This window comes from Carassius carassius, chromosome 5, assembly GCF_963082965.1.
Source record: "Carassius carassius chromosome 5, fCarCar2.1, whole genome shotgun sequence".
NCBI classification, from domain to species: Eukaryota; Metazoa; Chordata; class Actinopteri; order Cypriniformes; family Cyprinidae; genus Carassius; species Carassius carassius.
In genome coordinates, this window is record NC_081759.1 from 32,150,350 (window position 1) to 32,168,236 (window position 17,887).

Consider the following 17,887-nt stretch of genomic DNA (forward strand, 5'->3'; position numbering starts at 1 on the left):
CAGATGTGCAGTGGACATTAAGCCTTTATTTGCAATTGGACTTGTTACTCCACCCTTAAGACGTTTATCCGCTTACAGTCATAAGAGGAGTTGGGGGGTGGGGGGGGGGGGGCAACTCAAAGTGGGCGGTTTACTTCGAGAACTGTTTGGTTTAGAAGAGAGAGAGAGAGAGAGAGAGAGAGAGAGAGAGATAAAGACACAGAAAGCTGAGGCGAGCTAGGAAGTCAGATATCAGCACTCTATAAACATCTTTCAGTGCTTACCAGGACATCTTACCAAGATCAAGAACCTTGTGAAGATAGAGAAGAGGATATTACACATCTTTGTACTCTTTCCTTTCAATGAGAAGGATGAGACCTCAAATAAAAATAATTTTAGCAAACTTCTTCTTTGAATATGAAACACCTCGACAGGTTCTGGTCCGGAACAAAAAAGTTGCAGTTGCATGCAGAATCATCCAAATGGGTGTTCTAGCCTACATCATTGGGTAAGTGATTTATTTTAGCCTTAAACATTCTGAAAAAGCAGATAAAAATCAGTGAGCATGAGTAACTGAACTGAACATGCTTCAACAAGGGCATAAAATGTACAGAATGCAAACAAACTAATGGCTCAAGCCTTATATTGAAGTGAAAAGTTAAGTGTTGTCATGATGTACTATTTAAGACAATGCACTGCTTAGTCTAGCAGCACACCATCAAACTGTTATTGTTTGAGAAAAGACACACATTTCCGAGGCTGAGAATTGTTTTGTTTACCTGATTTGCTTGAAAGTATGCACATAAGGTTTTTTTTTTGTTATAGTGTCTGATTTAGATTTAATGGCTTATAGCATCAATAATGTACTGTAGCAGCAGCTCATCTCCTGTCATAATTCTAACAGCTGGCCCTCAGTATGTATTAGATAACTGAATGTACATTGCGGCTGTGTACGAAAAGATTCACTTATGTTCTGATACGAGTGTCAAAAGTAAAATGTCATTCTGTAGTCATTCATGGAGAAAAGGCAGACTTTTTTTTCATCTTGACAGATGTTAACCTTTATTAGGGATGCACCGATACCACTTTTTCCAGTACTTGCCCGATACGATACTTTTATTTTTGGTACTTGCCGATACCGAGTACCGATACTGATATTTTTATTGCATTTGTGCATTTTTTAAATATTGGGTACAGAAACCAAAAGAATATGTATAATGTTAGCTGATTAACTTTATTTATTAAATATGTCAGTCAAAACCTAAATTTACTCTGACACCTTCAACTGTTCCCTCATTATCACATTTTATTCTTTATAGTCTAAAAGATGGTAATAAAATATAAAAAGAACTCAGATAGAACTTTGATAGAAAGTTACGTAATGGATTACAATTAACCAAAAATTATTTACAGTATTTACACAACTATCAATACTTAGTCAGCCAACCCTTAGCCTTAATGACTGTCTGTAGTCTCCTGGGCATGCTTCCAGCTTCATGCAAACCTATAAATAAATTATTTTTCCCAGACTCAGTCTGAATAATTTTTGGTCCTAAATGTGTATCAGTTTTACATGTAGTCTACTGTATGAAGATTTTTTTGTGTATAATTTGTCACAGTTTACTTTATTTTGCTATCCTCACCTACATAAATTAACTATAGTGTCCTGCACACACTAGTAAAAAAAAATATCAGAAATTATATCTGGTCTCTGAATAATATTTTGGTTTGACTTTACAGGTCCTTCTCAAAAAATTAGCATATTGTGATAAAGTTCATTATTTTCCATAATGTAATGATAAAAATTAAACTTTCATATATTTTAGATTCATTGCACACCAACTGAAATATTTCAGGTCTTATATTGTTTTAATACTGATGATTTTGGCATACAGCTCATGAAAACCCAAAATGCCTGTCTCAAAAAATTTGCATATTTCATCCGACCAATAAAAGAAAAGTGTTTTTAATACAAAAATGTCAACCTTCAAATAATTATGTTCAGTTATGCACTCAATACTTGGTCGGGAATCCTTTTGCAGAAATGACTGCTTCGATGCGGCGTGGCATAGAGGCAATCAGCCTGTGGCACTGCTGAGGTGTTATGGAGGCCCAGGATGCTTCAATAGCGGCCTTAAGATCATCCAGAGTGTTGGGTCTTGCGTCTCTCAACTTTCTCTTCACAATATCCCACAGATTCTCTATGGGGTTCAGGTCAGGAGAGTTGGCAGGCCAAATGAGCACAGTAATACCATGGTCAGTAAACCATTTACCAGTGGTTTTGGCACTGTGAGCAGGTGCCAGGTCGTGCTGAAAAATGAAATCTTCATCTCCATAAAGCTTTTCAGCAGATGGAAGCATGAAGTGCTCCAAAATCTCTTGATAACTAGCTGCATTGACCCTGCCCTTGATAAAACACAGTGGACCAACACCAGCAGCTGACATGGCACCCCAGACCATCACTGACTGTGGGTACTTGACACTGGACTTCAGGCATTTTGGCATTTCCTTCTCCCCAGTCTTCCTCCAGACTCTGGCACCTTGATTTCCGAATGACTTGCAAAATTTGTCCAAAAGTCCAGTGCTGCTTCTCTGTAGCCCAGGTCAGGCGCTTCTGCCACTGTTTCTGGTTCAAAAGTGGCTTGACCTGGGGAATGCGGCACTTGTAGCCCATTTCCTGCACACGCCTGTGCTCGGTGGCTCTGGAAGTTTCTACTCCAGACTCAGTCCACTGCTTCCGCAGGTCCCCCAAGGTCTGGAATCGGTCCTTCTCCACAATCTTCCTCAGGGTCCGGACACCTCTTCTCGTTGTGCAGCGTTTTTTGCCACACTTTTTCCTTCCCACAGACTTCCCACTGAGGTGCCTTGATACAGCACTCTGGGAACAGCCTATTCGTTCAGAAATTTCTTTCTGTGTCTTACCCTCTCGCTTGAGGGTGTCAATGATGGCCTTCTGGTCAGCAGTCAGGTCGGCAGTCTTACCCATGATTGTGGTTTTGAGTAATGAACCAGGCTGGGAGTTTTTAAAAGCCTCAGGAATCTTTTGCAGGTGTTTAGAGTTAATTAGTTGATTCAGATGATTAGGTTAATAGCTCGTTTAGAGAACCTTTTCATGATATGCTAATTTTTTGAGATAGGAATTTTGGGTTTTCATGAGCTGTATGCCAAAATCATCAGTATTAAAACAATAAAAGACCTGAAATATTTCAGTTAGAATGCAATGAATCTAAAATATATGAAAGTTTAATTTTTATCATTACATTATGGAAAATAATGAACTTTATCACAATATGCTAATTTTTTGAGAAGGACCTTTATATCCTTCGGTTATTTTCACACTTAATTATGCCCATTAAAATGTATTTTACAAGTTTTTGTTACTTTCTTTGTTCATTTTTTTTTTGCTCTATGGTTCATCATCTTTAATTTAATAGCATTAGAACTGCTCCATTGCAGCTGTAATCACATCACACGCTTTGCTGTAATAATGTAGGTAACCACTGGTTATAAATCTCATCAGCTGTGATATTTTCACAAACAGAAGTCGCGTTTTTATTTTTTTATTAGAATTTTTTAAATCTGAAACATGCTGCTATTTATATTACAAAACCACTCCTATAATACAGAAATGCTCAAGCAAGCAAAACGCACAATGTGTGCATGTATTTGTATTGGTGCAGAATGAGAATGAGAGGAACAAGTACTACAGCTGAGTGCCTTTCACATAGGCTGCTAGATTCACTTTCACCAGAAAGTCGTGTATGCCTAAGGTTGAAAATAAATTATGTTTATAGTGAATGCCCCTATAAATGGTCGTATTTTTACGATTTAGTTTTAATCCAAATGATGCGTGTCTTAAAGGGGTCATATGATGCTTTTTTAAAGATCATTATTTTGTGTATTTGGTGTACCAGAGTATGTTGAGATGCTTTAATGTAAAAAAAAAACACACATTATTTTTTAAATACTCTAGGTCCTCTATGTCCCGCCTCTCTCAAAGTTGTCGTTTTCTACAAAGTCCCTCCTTCGGACAAGCATAGTTTGCTCTGGTTGGCCAACTGACCCATTGTGACTGACCGAACACTGCAAGCATTTGTCGCAAATGTTACACCCCTTTCTCCATAACCGTGAGCTTCATCTTTCAAAATAAATGGAAAGACATTTAATAATATCCTTAGTTTTTCCATCAGTTTAAGCACAAAGGAGAATAGTGTGGCTTGACTGACACAGTGATGAAGCACCTATGTGTTTGCGGTAGACTACACAAACCACAGACGGTTAAGACAGCTGACTCCTGTGTGACCATCTCTCTCTCTCTCTCTCTCTCTCTCACAGTGCGTGCATACACACAAACACACACACACACACACACACAGACACGTGAAATGCAAAACTCCGCATTTGAACATTCAATAGCAAATACTTAAACTTATAACAAAACATACTTATAGTAGCTGATTCAGAAGCACCAGATTGTCGTAGCAAAGTCAGAATTACCTCCTCTCCTAGGTTCACGAAACAGTCGTCCATAAAATGGATAGCTCTTCTGTTTTAAGTAATCTTAAATATTCCTAAATACATTTACTTTCGGAAGGCCAAATAAAGTGCTTTTGCTTTCGCTTAGATACACACAGCATCTCCCTGACATGGCTGCTTCAACACTAACTGCGGTTACTGAAACCACGTCTTCTTTCTTTGCATGAACATTTGGGTGGCATTATGCATTTATTTCCACATAGGGACGTAGACATGTGGGGGCGTGTTTGATTGAGCCATTTTAGTCTTAACTTTGATAAAGAAAGACTTTAGTCTTTGAAACTTTACAGATCTTCTTTATGCACCAAAAGCTTGTAACACTCTAAAGAGAAAGGAAAAATTTAAATCACATCTTATGAAGTGAGTGAAAATAAAATATCACACAACAGAAGTGCATGCGCAGTCTCTCTCTCTCTCTCTCTCTCTCTCTCTCTCTCCCTACCATTAAGTAATGTGCTTTTTAACAGATACGAGTACGAGTACATGAGCTCAGTATCATCCCTAATCATCCCTAACCTTTATAACAGTCCATCAGTGCATCCCTAACCTTTAAAACGGTCAAGTTCAAACAAACGCTGAGCATTTCCTCTTAAGTAATTCAAACCTGTATTATGCAACCCTAAAACATGCTGGGTTATTTCAAGCCAACTTTGGGTCAAATGTGGACTTACCCAGCTGTTGGGTTAAATTTTTAATTCAAGTTTTAACCCAAAAGTTGGGTTAGTCCATATTTGACCCAAAGTTGAGTTGAAATAACCCAGCATTTTTTAGAGTGGAGTATCAGTTAACATTCGGGTGTCATTTGTGTGCTCAAAACAATACAATTTGCAAGTAATCAAATAAGAGTGTTGTGCTTCTCTTCAAATCAATGACTACTGTGCAGTACATAAAGCCACTGGAGCAATAACTTAACATGAAAGTGCCTAATACTTAGCTGTCTCGAATTTACTGTGTATATCTACAATGTGTTATATCACTGTATTATACTATAATGCACAATAAACCTTGTTTAATCTCTGTGATCATAGAACAGCACAGGAGTTGTGCTGCTCTCTCATCCCTCACTGTTACTCCTTTTTGTTTATCAGTGAGACCACCCATAATGAACCAAATGCAGCTCTAGTTCAAATTTCAACATGCTAACAGATGTATTTGTTTGGGTATTCTAAACTTAAAAGGACTAAACACTATAAAACTGCATGTCGAGCAGCTAAAAGTGTTATCTGTCATGTGGAAGTTTGTCTTTGAAAGTGAGGTAGAATGAAACGCAAATTGATCAAGTCGATAAACTATTGCAAAAGCATTAATTTTTGTCTGTGTGGAGCAGTATGTTTCGGTGTATCAGACGATAAGACTGAGAGTCATGCTTCAAAGGGAAGAATAATGTTTGCCGTGTCTTGCAAGAGGGCATGAAGCCCAAATCTTATTGCTTCATCCGACTTTTGATCAAAGATAGTTCAAGTACATTTGAACACACACACACACACACACACACACACACACACACACACACACACACACACACACACACACACACACACACACACACACACACACACACACACACACCACATACATTTTGAAAGGATAACTATAAAACATAGCATTATGTCATTTAAACATTTTCGGTCACACTTTATTTTAAGGTCCAATTCTTGCTATTAACAAACCATTAACTATCACTTTTGCCTCAATAAACTGCTAATTTGCTGTTAATTAATAGTTAGTTGTTAAGCATTGGGTAGTGATGTATAATATGGTCATGCAGAATATGTGCTTTTATATAAATTACTAATAAACTGCCAACATTTTAATAATAGGTATGCTAATAAGCAACTACTTAATAGGGGGAATTGGTCCCTTTACTAAACTGTTACCACATTTTCCAACTGCTGTGCGAGCTTAATTGTGCAAATCATGAGGGCACAGTTTACTTTGAATAAAATAATGCACTGATAAATATTTATTAAAATAGTTATTGTCAATTAGTAACCAATAAAAACGAGACTAATAGAAGTTCAAAGGTATTAGTATTAAATTTAAACATTGAAACCCTAATTTCACTGTTGACAAAAGATCAATATTGACAAACTGTGCTGTGAGTATTCATGAATCGAAAGAAAGAATGGCTTTACAGAATCATTCACAATGTTTCTGAAAATAATTGTCAACACTGTCAAGAGCAGAAATTGTTTATTTACAAAAAATGTTTTATACCTGTGTGCAGTGTTGGGGAAAGTTGCTTTAAAAGTAAAACATTAAAATATTGTGTTACTCCCTAAAAAAGTAACTAATTACGTTCCTTAGTTACTTTTTATGAAAGTAATGCATTACGTTACTTTTGCGTTACTTTTTAAATATGATCAGGGCTTGATTGTTTTTAATATAATAAGTTCTATTTAGAACTAATGTGAAAAGCCCTTTCCCACCAAATAGTGTAATGAATAAACCTCAAGCTGAAGGAAAAGTAAATTCACGTCTTTACAGTAGAACACAGGAGAAGAAGGTGAAAAAAAACAATGAAGCACAATTGTTAGTTTATCTAAAGTCATTTTTGCTTATTAATATGGTTGAACTAGATCATCAAAGGTCAGCAGCAAAGACATTAGTTAATAAAATGGGATTAGATACATTTGTTATTTAATATATTTAATTATTGCAGGTTTGCGTCTTATTCAGAGTTTTTATTTTTATTATTTTTTGGGAGTGGAATGAATTAATGCACATTCACATTTAGCCTAGCACTACACCATGTTCAGACAGCACACACAATGCCTCTGTACTTTTGATTTCTCCCAATATGGGGACAGGAGATTTTTCAGTCAATAAGTAGGAAAACAAAGTAACCAGCGTTACTTTTTTGAAAAAGTAACTGAGATATTTTCTTGTAAATTAAAAAGTAATGCGTTACTGTACTAGTTACTGTACTTGAAAGAGTAATCTGATTATGTAACTCGCGTTACTTGTAATGCATTACCCCCAACACTTCCTCTGTGTAACCATGTCAAAGAATTAGGTGTTTAAAAATGAAACATATGCAGTAATTTGCAGGTTTTATTCATATCCGTTTTGTGAAAGGGGAACCTTTATTAATGGCTGCCATGAAATGTCATGTATGTGGATGACAATTAAATAGGTAAAATCACAAAGACAGTATTTATTAAGTAATTTGGAATTCAAACCATACAATATGAAATACAATAGATCTGAGTTATGATTTAGGTAATAATTAGCTTGATTATACCAGATCAGGTCATGAATTGTTTTTTGCTTTTGATAGGTGGGTGTTCATGTATGAGAAAGGCTACCATGCGATAGATACCGCCATAGGCTCTGTCTTCACCAAGATGAAGGGATTGTCCTTCACAAATATAAGCGGAAAGGCGAGGATATGGGATGCAGCTGATTTTGTTTTTCCTGAACAGGTGGGTTGCGTCTACTAATTTTGGCCTCAAAACTGGGAACCTCAGAAGTCCTTATTTATATAATGTACATAGTTATCATAATTTTTTCTTTGGTTTTGTTATTATTTAAAAAATTAAGAAATATATTTTTGAATGCAGATGTGGGCTACTCACTGGGTAATTGTCCATCCAATAAATTTCAGTTTATGCTTTCTGATTTTAAACACACTTATATTGGTATAGGAGTCATTATAGCTTTGAATTGGGCCTATTCACAGATAAATGTACTCATATTGTGTAAACATCTGAAGTCATGTGCAGGTTATTCTCACACTGACTGAAAAACTACTGATGTTGTCATGGCAAGTAAACACCTATATTGTGATGCTATTTAGTATGCTAATGGAGAAATACTTGACATTATAAAGTTATTTCTTAACATAAATAATTGCAAATGTCTGGCATTATTTACTTAATGCCAACAGCCTGCAGCAGTTTCAGTATATCACCCAGTGCTAAAAGAAACAGACAGACTGTTGACAGAAGAGTAAACACGTCATCACTCAGCAATCAAAGGAGTGGCTTTTTTATAAAGTCAAATAATATTTCATCCAAAAAGCAAACATCAAAATGTTCTTCATGATAAAAAATATCAGCACTTGCGCACGCACACACACACACACACACACACACACACACACACAGGTTTTCATGTTTAATGGTGACTTTAAAATAAAATGTATTTCCAGAAAATAAAATAAAATAAAATTAATTTTTAATTTTTTCAACATTAATAATCAACATATTAGACAAATTCAACAAATTACAGTACAGGTTGCTGTCACATATAGCTAACAGTGCTAGCAGAGCAGAGACACAAGAGATGGAATGACACTTAAACTATTTAAGACTGAGGTTAAACCCTAGATTCAGCCTTAAACGCAGCTGTGTCTCAGATGTAAGCAGAAAATATAGCTATGCTTATCTTCAAACAGTGTAACTCAAGCATTTAATACTGAACCAAATGTACAGTGGAGGGTTTTTGGAAGTCTGTTTTGGGTTTAGGTTTAGGTTTAAAAAAAAAGGACATTCATCATGTTATGCAGGGGTGTCGAAATCAGTAGCCTGAAGTCAAGCAAGTACAGTCAGCTTCAAACACTCCACATCTTATCACCACTGTATCACCAAAGGATGTGCTATAAATTTAACATGGCACTCTGGCTCTGTTTTGAGCTTAGATATCGAAACTACTTATGGTCATGTGGAACCCTTCAAGTCCTTTCTGTTCCATTTTCCAGGGTGCCTCATCTTTTGTTGTGATGACGAACTTCATTGCCACTGTGGGACAGAAACAGGACAAATGTCCTGAGGTAGGTAAATATATTTTTCCTCTAAATATATATGTCTCATCGGTTTTCATCTTTGTGACTGTCATAATTGTTTGTTTGTTTGTTTTTTTCCCTAAGATCTCTGAATGAGTCATATCCTGACCATCTTTCCCCCCAGTAAATAGTCACCTGTTTCTCAGAAATAAAGGTCAATGGTTGCCACAAAACTTTTTTTTTTTTTCCTGGCCCAAGACCAAACTAAAACTTAACTGAGAGTTGCTGATGCTTCTGTCATTGATCAAACCACTTTAACTTTTTTTTTCTTTGCCTCAGTAAAGCCATGTGCGTCACTGAGTGACAGTTTGTCTTTGGTGTTGCTAGATGAAGCATAAATTCAGCTAGTTTGTTTTAAGACAGGCGTCACATGCCTAGGGTTACAAACTGCTGTACCTACTATTCAAAATCATACCATATAATAAGGAATTGTCGAATTTTAAATATTAAACTTGTGAATCAGATTGTCACTAGATTTATTGCATTGCTCATTAAAATGTTTAAAATACAAAATATCCTAAAAATAAATAGAAAGTGTCACTTATTTCCCCAGGTGACCTTGGCAAACACATATAATCTGTTTGATGATACAATCTGTTTGTACTTTCCAGCAAAGTAGCATGGCTTCATGTACCATCTCTTCTTTCATTTACCTTCTCTCAGTCTTATTTGTCTTTCACCTGACTCTCTGTTTGACTTTATTGTACTAGCTACAAAGCTTTGCTTAAACAAATGAGTTTTAAGAATTGGGTTTTGTGGTTATTCTGTTTCTATTGTGTATCCTGTCTCATTTGGATCTTGCATTTGCATATATTCAAGCCAACCAGGGCTTAATTAAATTAAATATCCATTAAAGTGCTATTCCTTTGCTGTTTGTATTTCAGCTGCAAGATGCGAAGAACACGTGTAAGACTGATGCGGACTGTGATGAGGGCAAATACAAACGTACGGGAAATGGTAAAGTTTTAACCATTATATTGTTCCGACAGAAGGCACCGGCGCAGCAGACTAACTTCACATCACTTGCAGCCGGGGGCAGAGGAACTCACTTATTGTTTTTCATGGGCACTGTATAATCCCTTTGACTTTCATTGGTAACTAAATCAGTGCACCAGTGGTTTAAGATATATACCACAGAATTCAAATCATCATGGGGTAAGAAAATTGGTGCACTTGCACGCCAGCATTTGGTTTCAAACTCTACTCAGAATCAAAGGGGGCCTAATGAACTCTCACTCTCCTAACTGACAATCCTGCACATCATCCATGCTGCTGTCTCTGTAAGTCACTAACATTCATGACTAAAAAGCTTTGTTTTCATGCTCTAAGGCTTTTTTCTGTTTTCCACATCTTTGATGAATTTTACCCCATGCTCACTGATGTCTGTAATTCCCAGAGTTCCACAGGGCTCTCATCCAGATTCAGATTACTTGGTGTGACTTGCAGTTTCTATAACAGGAACTACTCCAATTACCACTAGGACAATTATTCCACTGCTACCCAAACAGAAATAAATTGAAGTCATTTCAAATGCAGTAAATAAATCTTGCTTTTATTTTTACATCATTGGGATTGACAGAGCTTAGTAGTAGTACTAACTGGCAATGGGAACACCAGTGGCTTATAAACTAAAATAATCCAATCAAACCCAAATTATAGAATGAGTGATATCATGAGATCAGTGTGGGTCACAAATACTCAAATATTGACTCAGTTTCACACGGAACATAGCAGAACGGTTTGCTCTAGGAATACAGACGTACATGTAAGTAAACAGTACTATCTAACAGTAATAGAAAGTACCTTGACTTCCAGTCACGGGCAATTGGCACAGACTTCACCATTCAACACATATTTTCCTTAATCATGTTACAATACTGACTATGTGAACTCAGGGTAAAATTCATCAATGTTTTCCTTGAAAACACACAACCTTCTAGTTATTTATGCCATGCTTCAGACTGCATATCATTTCGTGCTTATTGTATCATGTCTCTGATATCTGTATGATGTTCTGTGACACAAGGGATGCATTATATGTAATGGTTACACTAAGTGTATTTTAATGGTTGTACAAAAGTTTGTAAATGCTACTGTATACTACAACCAAAGCAAGTTCAGTCTGTGAATGTAAATTTTCCTGGCAATGTTAAAAGAGTCAGACTGAAATTGCAAACATATTACCAAATGCAATCTGATGAAAGCATTCCTAAATAACTGGACTGATAGAATCATCCTTCATGCTCATTCATTCAGAGAAAAGTTAATTTAGTAACATCAAAGCCATGGCAGCTCCTCACTGAAATCTCAAAGTCAGTTACTAATAGGAATAGATGTGTATCAACCGTACTAATTTATTTGATTTTATCTTAGTGCTTTTCACACAGTCTGAAAATCTTCTACCCAATATTGTACCAACAAAGTCTAAATCAATATTTGAAAATGTGGGATTTAAAATGTTTTTGAACATGGAGAACCTGGATATATATATATATATATATATATATATATAGTGACGAGTGGGGCGGGGCCGAGAGCCGTGGGAACAGAGCGAGGCTGGTGGAATGATTGGGAAATGAGCGACACCTGCTCCACTCACCGGTCTCGAGTCCCACAGAGGAGATTGGAAGGATACAAAAGAGGAGCTACAACAGTGAAGGATGAGAGAGGACCAGGCCTGGACTTTATTTTGCTTTTGTTTGTGCGTGGCAGTCGTCCGCATTTTGTGTTTATTTTATTATTTAAGTCTTGATTTGATTGTCCGCCGGTTCCCGCCTCCTTCTTCCCGTGATTATGAAGTTTGTAATCCGTTCCATATATATGTACTGTGATGTGACTATGTTTTGTTTCAGTCAGTTGATCAACACCAAAGCTTTTATACTCTGCTGTTCCCTTAAGGCATTATGTCTCTTTCAGGGCACATGACGGGCAGGTGTATAAGCAATACCAGTACTTGTGAAATCTACTCCTGGTGTCCAGTTGAAGATGACCGTCAAATACCAGAGTATGAATGCTTATTTGATTATTGTTGTTGATGAACTGAATCAACTACACGGGGTGTCAAACAGTAACAGTAGCCTAGCAATTATTGTGGCACGCCTGGACTATAATTTGTGTTTTTATTTTTTATGTGGCACCTGTTATTTATAAGCTCATCATAATGAATAAAAGATATGGTTGAATAAAAAGCAAAGACTCACCATTCCTGTCTTGAACTTCATGTCTGTGTAGAAATCTTGGAAACTAAACGAGAATCAAATTACACTTTGACAGTCGCCTTAAACATAAAAGTCTGTTTATACCAAGAGCATGTGACAGATTGCATTTACAATTGTTTTGAATCAGCCTACAGTCTTGGTCTGATCCATTTAACTTTATTTTGTCCCTCTCATGTTTCTCTGTAGCCCTCCAGTCCTGCTGACATCAGAAAACTACACACTGTTCATCAAAAACTCCATTACCTTTCGCCAGTTTAATGTAGTAAGGTAAAATTCTATATTTTTCAAATGGCCCTTGTGGTTTATTGGAAAAGCCTAACAAGTAAATTCAGAGGAATGAGGATGAAATAAAAAGGACATATTTTGAATGTATTTAAACCAAGGGTTTATTATGGTACTAAAGAATTTGTGAAAAAATAAAATACATGTTGAAGAACTTAAAGCAAACCTAAAGTTAAGTTTTTTATATTCTCTCTCACATCAGTAATCATTTATATGTCATAACATACTGTAATAACATTTGTACAGTACAATATAGTACTTAACACATTATTGAAGGTCAGGCTTAAAATGCAATGCTCAGCCTAATCCGTTTTGTCTAACACATGAACCTTCTCCTTACTTTTTTTCTCTCTAGGAGTAACTTGGTGGAGAGTGTGAATCAGAGTTACATCAATACATGTTTGTATCATCCCAAGACTGATCCACTGTGTCCCATCTTCAGACTGGGAGACATCATTAAGCTCTCTGGGTTCGATTTCTCAGAGATAGCTCGTGTGGTAGGTTTTGTCATAAATGATTGTAAATACACACACCCACTAACACTCACACTCCTAGTGATACTTGTTCTTGATACATACATTAAGACATTCAAAACATTCTAGTATGTCCAGTAATCAGGATGATTTCCAAAAGACTGATGAACTGAATTGAATAGTTTACCAACTTAATAGCTGTTGAATCATGATGTCAGTTTGTAGGCTTCGCTCTGCAAGAGAATTCATGAATAGCAGTAAAATAAGTCTGTGGTCAACATCACTTGAGGAGACTTTCACATTTTGTTCTAGAAATGTGATTTTATCATACAATGTTTATAGCTTTACATCTTGCTATTGTGACTTGGCTTTGTGAAAAATCCAACTACAGTATATCTAACAATTGGGATTCTCACTATACTAATCTTATATCTTATAACTGCGACTTTAAACTGAATAACTGAGGCCTTTTATCTCGCAATGCTAGTTTCTTATTTTAAACATTTTCCCAAAATTGTAGTGAATGATTCAAATCTGGAGAAGATCATAGAAACATCTACATGATCATTTCTTATATGATGTATTAGGGTGGTGCTATAGGACTTCTCATTGACTGGGACTGCAATCTGGACCTCAGTATCAAATACTGCATTCCAAAGTATGAATTCTATGGTCTTTATGGAACAGGGAGAAATGACAAACAAGACAAACCATCATTGGGATACAATTTTAGGTGGGTAAGAAAGTTGTACCTATTTCCCTTGTAAAAACATCTTTTAATTAGACTGCTCAGTGGTAAGTGGTGCCTTACTGTATTATTTCTGAGCCTTTGAGATTTGTTGGGTTCTGTAAAAGAATGAATTACATAGTTTTTTTTTTTAAAGAATATATTAAGAGGAATTATTATGTGATACTGGCTGTTTCAGATATGCTAAATATTATGTGGAGAATGAGGTGGAGAAGAGAACATTAATGAAGGTGTTTGGTGTACGGATAGACATCATTGTTAATGGACGAGTAAGCTTATTTTTATGGATCACTCACAAAGATATTATGAAACATGCACATTTCCATTGGTTTACAACTGTTCCTTGCAGGCAGGAAAGTTTGATATCATCCCAACATTGACGGCTATAGGCTCAGGAGTAGGAATCTTCGGAGTGGTGAGTGTCAGAAAATAACCTTCTATTTATATAAAGAGATACTTTTAACTACAGACTCCATATTTTAGATTCTTCTGTCTTGTAGGAGATGATACCAGGTGTAAAAAATATTTTGTGTTGTACCATCCATGTAACAATTAAAATGTGTTAATTTAAATAAAGTATTAGTTAATATTTTTTTCATGCTTTTAAAAAAGAATTCTCATGTTCAACAAGGCTGCAGTTATTTAATCTGAAATACATTAGAAGCAGTAATATTGTTTGCACAGATCGCAGATCTCTATAACCATCTAATTCCAAAAATAACAGATGCATCAAATTAGATATATTTCATTCTTACCTTTCTATACACTTAGCTGTTTAGTGCTAACACTAAATGTAACATTTACTCTCCTGTGTTGTTTAAGGCAACCGTTGTGTGCGATTTGTTCCTCCTATATTTTGTTCCAAAGAGAGATTTCTACAAAAACATGAAATTCAAGCATACAGAAACCCCAGAGGAGGTGAGTGTTTTTTAAAAATAAATAAATAAAAGTTATTAAATATTTCATTCAAGTCAAGCTTGTCTTTGTGTGCGCTGGTGTGTCTTTGAGAGCTCTGTGGATAGCCAATGGTAGTTCACTACAGAAACACAAGATGGCAGCAGAGATACATAGTAAGCTGCCACGCAAATCTGTTACTTGAGCAGATCTAGACATTTACATCAAGCTACATTCCCGTAGTGTCGTTTAGGACATTCAATACAGGATTTAAATAGAATACAGATGTCCAAAACACTTCTGAGGGAGTGTGTTTGAGACAAAACGCAAACAACACATCTAACTTTTGTAACTGTATACACGTGGGCAGACTATTGCATTCAAGTCCATGCAACACCAGGCTTCCTGTAGACATCTCTGCAGTGATAAATTTACCCTAGTAACTCAGCGCATTGACCGTACTTGTATCTTATAAAGAAAGGAAAATGAGGGCACTTCTTAAACTCCAGTACTCACACTCTAGCAGCTTTCTAAGGAAGAGAAACTTTGGGGTGAATGGAAGCATGGGAAATGATATGTATTTGCCCTTTCACAGAAACCAGCCTTACCTCAGTCAGAGACAGAAAAAGATCTACCAACGGTAACGTACCATTCAAATCTCTTCAGCCGCAGATCCCTGTAGAATCATAGCATATCTCTATAAACAACTTTTCAATTTTAGCTGTGGTCACAGTAATTCAGATCTTTGCTGTGCACAGGAGTAAAGTCAGGACGGCTGCCATGACGACTATTGCACTGAAGACAGAGAGAGGGGGAAAAAAAACCCACCTCAACACTGGAGCTAAAGCAAGACGGCTGGGAGAATTGACACACAGAACTGCCAGACATCACTTTTCCATTCTGAATCACAATTCCTTCCCAAACTACTGAGGAAAGATATAAAATCACTGTTATTATTTAAGACTCTAATACCCACTGGATGTGTTCATATTGAGAGGCTCAGGACTGTTAAGGTTCACAATTCTATGAGGGTCTTGAAGTCTTTACAAGGTTCCAAAAGTGTTTGGCAATAACCGTGTGATGTTTGGATATGTCATGCTCTGGATATGGTATCCTGTATACTTTAAAAAAGCTATTTTTTACTGATAGGCGTTTTGTATAGGTTTTGTTGTTGTTTTTGTAGCAAGTCAAACTGTGACCCTCTAATTTTTGTGTAAAATAAAGGTTAGGTGGTCAGCGAAACGTATGAGGTTGAAACTAAGCAGCTCTTAAAGACTGGTGAGTGATTTAGGCCTCTAGTTTTTGTTTTAGCTCATTCACAAAACACTCAGCCAAGAAACATAGGATGCTCTATGTCAAAAGCCTGGTATTTTGTTATTAGTACACAGCCTTCTGGACTGCTTTCATTTAATTGGTCAAATGCAGCATTTAATGATATGAAATAATGACTACCGCTCATTCAGGAACTCTTAGCTGTGCTTGTGTTCTCTCAGTAAAAGTAATTTTTAATCAAATCAATAGTCCATAGCCATATATTTACTTGTTTTAAACGAAGTTGTGTAGTCATTGTACAAGAGAGAATTTTTGGACACTCATGCAGTCTCTTTCTTCTCACCTAACAAAATAGTTTGGTCTCACTTTAGTTTGGGGACCAATTCTTACTATTAATAAAATCTTAATTTGCTGCTTATTAATAAGTTAGTAAGGTAATTGTTAAGTTTAGGTATGGGGTAGGATTAAGGGATCTAAAATATAGAGAATATGCAGAATAAGGTATTTATTTATTGCTTTATACGTACTAAAGAACAATCAATATGTTAGTCATACGCATGCTAATAAGCAACTGGTTAATAGTGAGAATTGATCCCTAACCTGAAGTGTTACCAATAATTGAAACTCACATCAAAATAAAAACCTCTCAGGTTTACACTGGCATCTTGATCATTCTGTCTGGGCTTTTCTGCAACAATGACTTGCTTTTATTTGTAGGAATTTACCTCAATTTTATTTTATTTAATCATGAAGGATTGTTTGGTTTTATTGAGTACAAAATAATATTTCAGCAACTGAGTAGCTACTGTAATACGTATTATTATTATTAGGTCAATTTCATTGATTGATTCCAAGTTCATTTTCATCATGCAAAATTGAAAATAAATCCTAAATGACAAAACATAAAGAAGAAACCTGAATCCCCTGTGATATCTTTATTTTCTTTGATTATGTCTATGTGTACAAAAAGCATGCAAAAAATAGCATCTTTATATGCTTTGGTACATATTTACAAAGTAAGAGTTGCATTCAGTGTTTTCTCAGGACATGCTCTTATTTTTTTCTGTTGTCTTTGAATTTTTAAACTGTTACATTCAGATCAATGCAGCAGAATACAGACGTCTATAAATAACCAGCAATATCAGGCACTCTGACACAAATAACTGGGCAGTTCAAACTGTAGGTATGAGTGAGAGTGTTTTACGGTTTATATACAATTCTGATATACTTTTAAATCAAGAAAGGGAATTTTAAAAAAGCATAAAGCTTTGATAGTAAGAATGTTTTGCAGCTACAAAGCGCCTCAAAACGGCCACATTTCACTCCCCTCCTTTAAGTAAGAGAAACCTTTGTAAATGTGGCTAGACAAATGATCAAACCTCATCTATTGCACATGAGCTGAAACCTGGAAAAGGAAATAAAGCCTTCACATTTGAGTTGATTGCTCTGACAGAGGTATGGCATATTGGCTGCTGCATATGTTTAGCTTATACAAAAGTCCTGCAGGAAACAATTTAAAGGGGTTTAAACATTAGTTGTTTTGCCTCGGATAGATATCAAAAGGAATAAACAAACCTAGAGAGAACTCTGTAAAAGGTTATACGTTAAGGGACATGTCGTACGTCGAGACACTAACAGGTGCATAGCATACTGTACATCAAGAAGACTACTGTGCATTTGAGACAGAATAGACAAATGA

The 17,887-nt window shown here is 36.0% G+C and overlaps 1 protein-coding gene across 4 annotated transcripts; it reads left to right on the forward strand.

Annotated features, from left to right (window-relative positions):
- The first annotated feature begins 191 nt into the window (after nucleotides 1-191).
- Nucleotides 192-16,840, forward strand: LOC132141287 (P2X purinoceptor 1-like). 4 transcript variants are annotated; one of them, XM_059550682.1, is made up of 13 exons: nucleotides 192-487; nucleotides 7,796-7,940; nucleotides 9,218-9,289; nucleotides 10,186-10,258; nucleotides 12,218-12,305; nucleotides 12,706-12,786; nucleotides 13,157-13,298; nucleotides 13,862-14,007; nucleotides 14,201-14,291; nucleotides 14,372-14,437; nucleotides 14,845-14,940; nucleotides 15,512-15,556; nucleotides 15,638-16,840. In XM_059550682.1, exons 1-13 carry the CDS (start codon nucleotides 342-344, stop codon nucleotides 15,650-15,652), a joined length of 1,206 nt encoding a protein of 401 aa, XP_059406665.1. In that variant the 5' UTR covers nucleotides 192-341; the 3' UTR covers nucleotides 15,653-16,840. The 4 variants fall into 4 exon arrangements, with proteins under 4 accessions (XP_059406665.1, XP_059406666.1, XP_059406663.1 ...); XM_059550683.1 differs by having other exon boundaries at nucleotides 15,675-16,840; XM_059550680.1 differs by lacking the exon at nucleotides 15,638-16,840 and having other exon boundaries at nucleotides 15,512-15,636.
- Nucleotides 16,841-17,887: the final 1,047 nt, after the last annotated feature.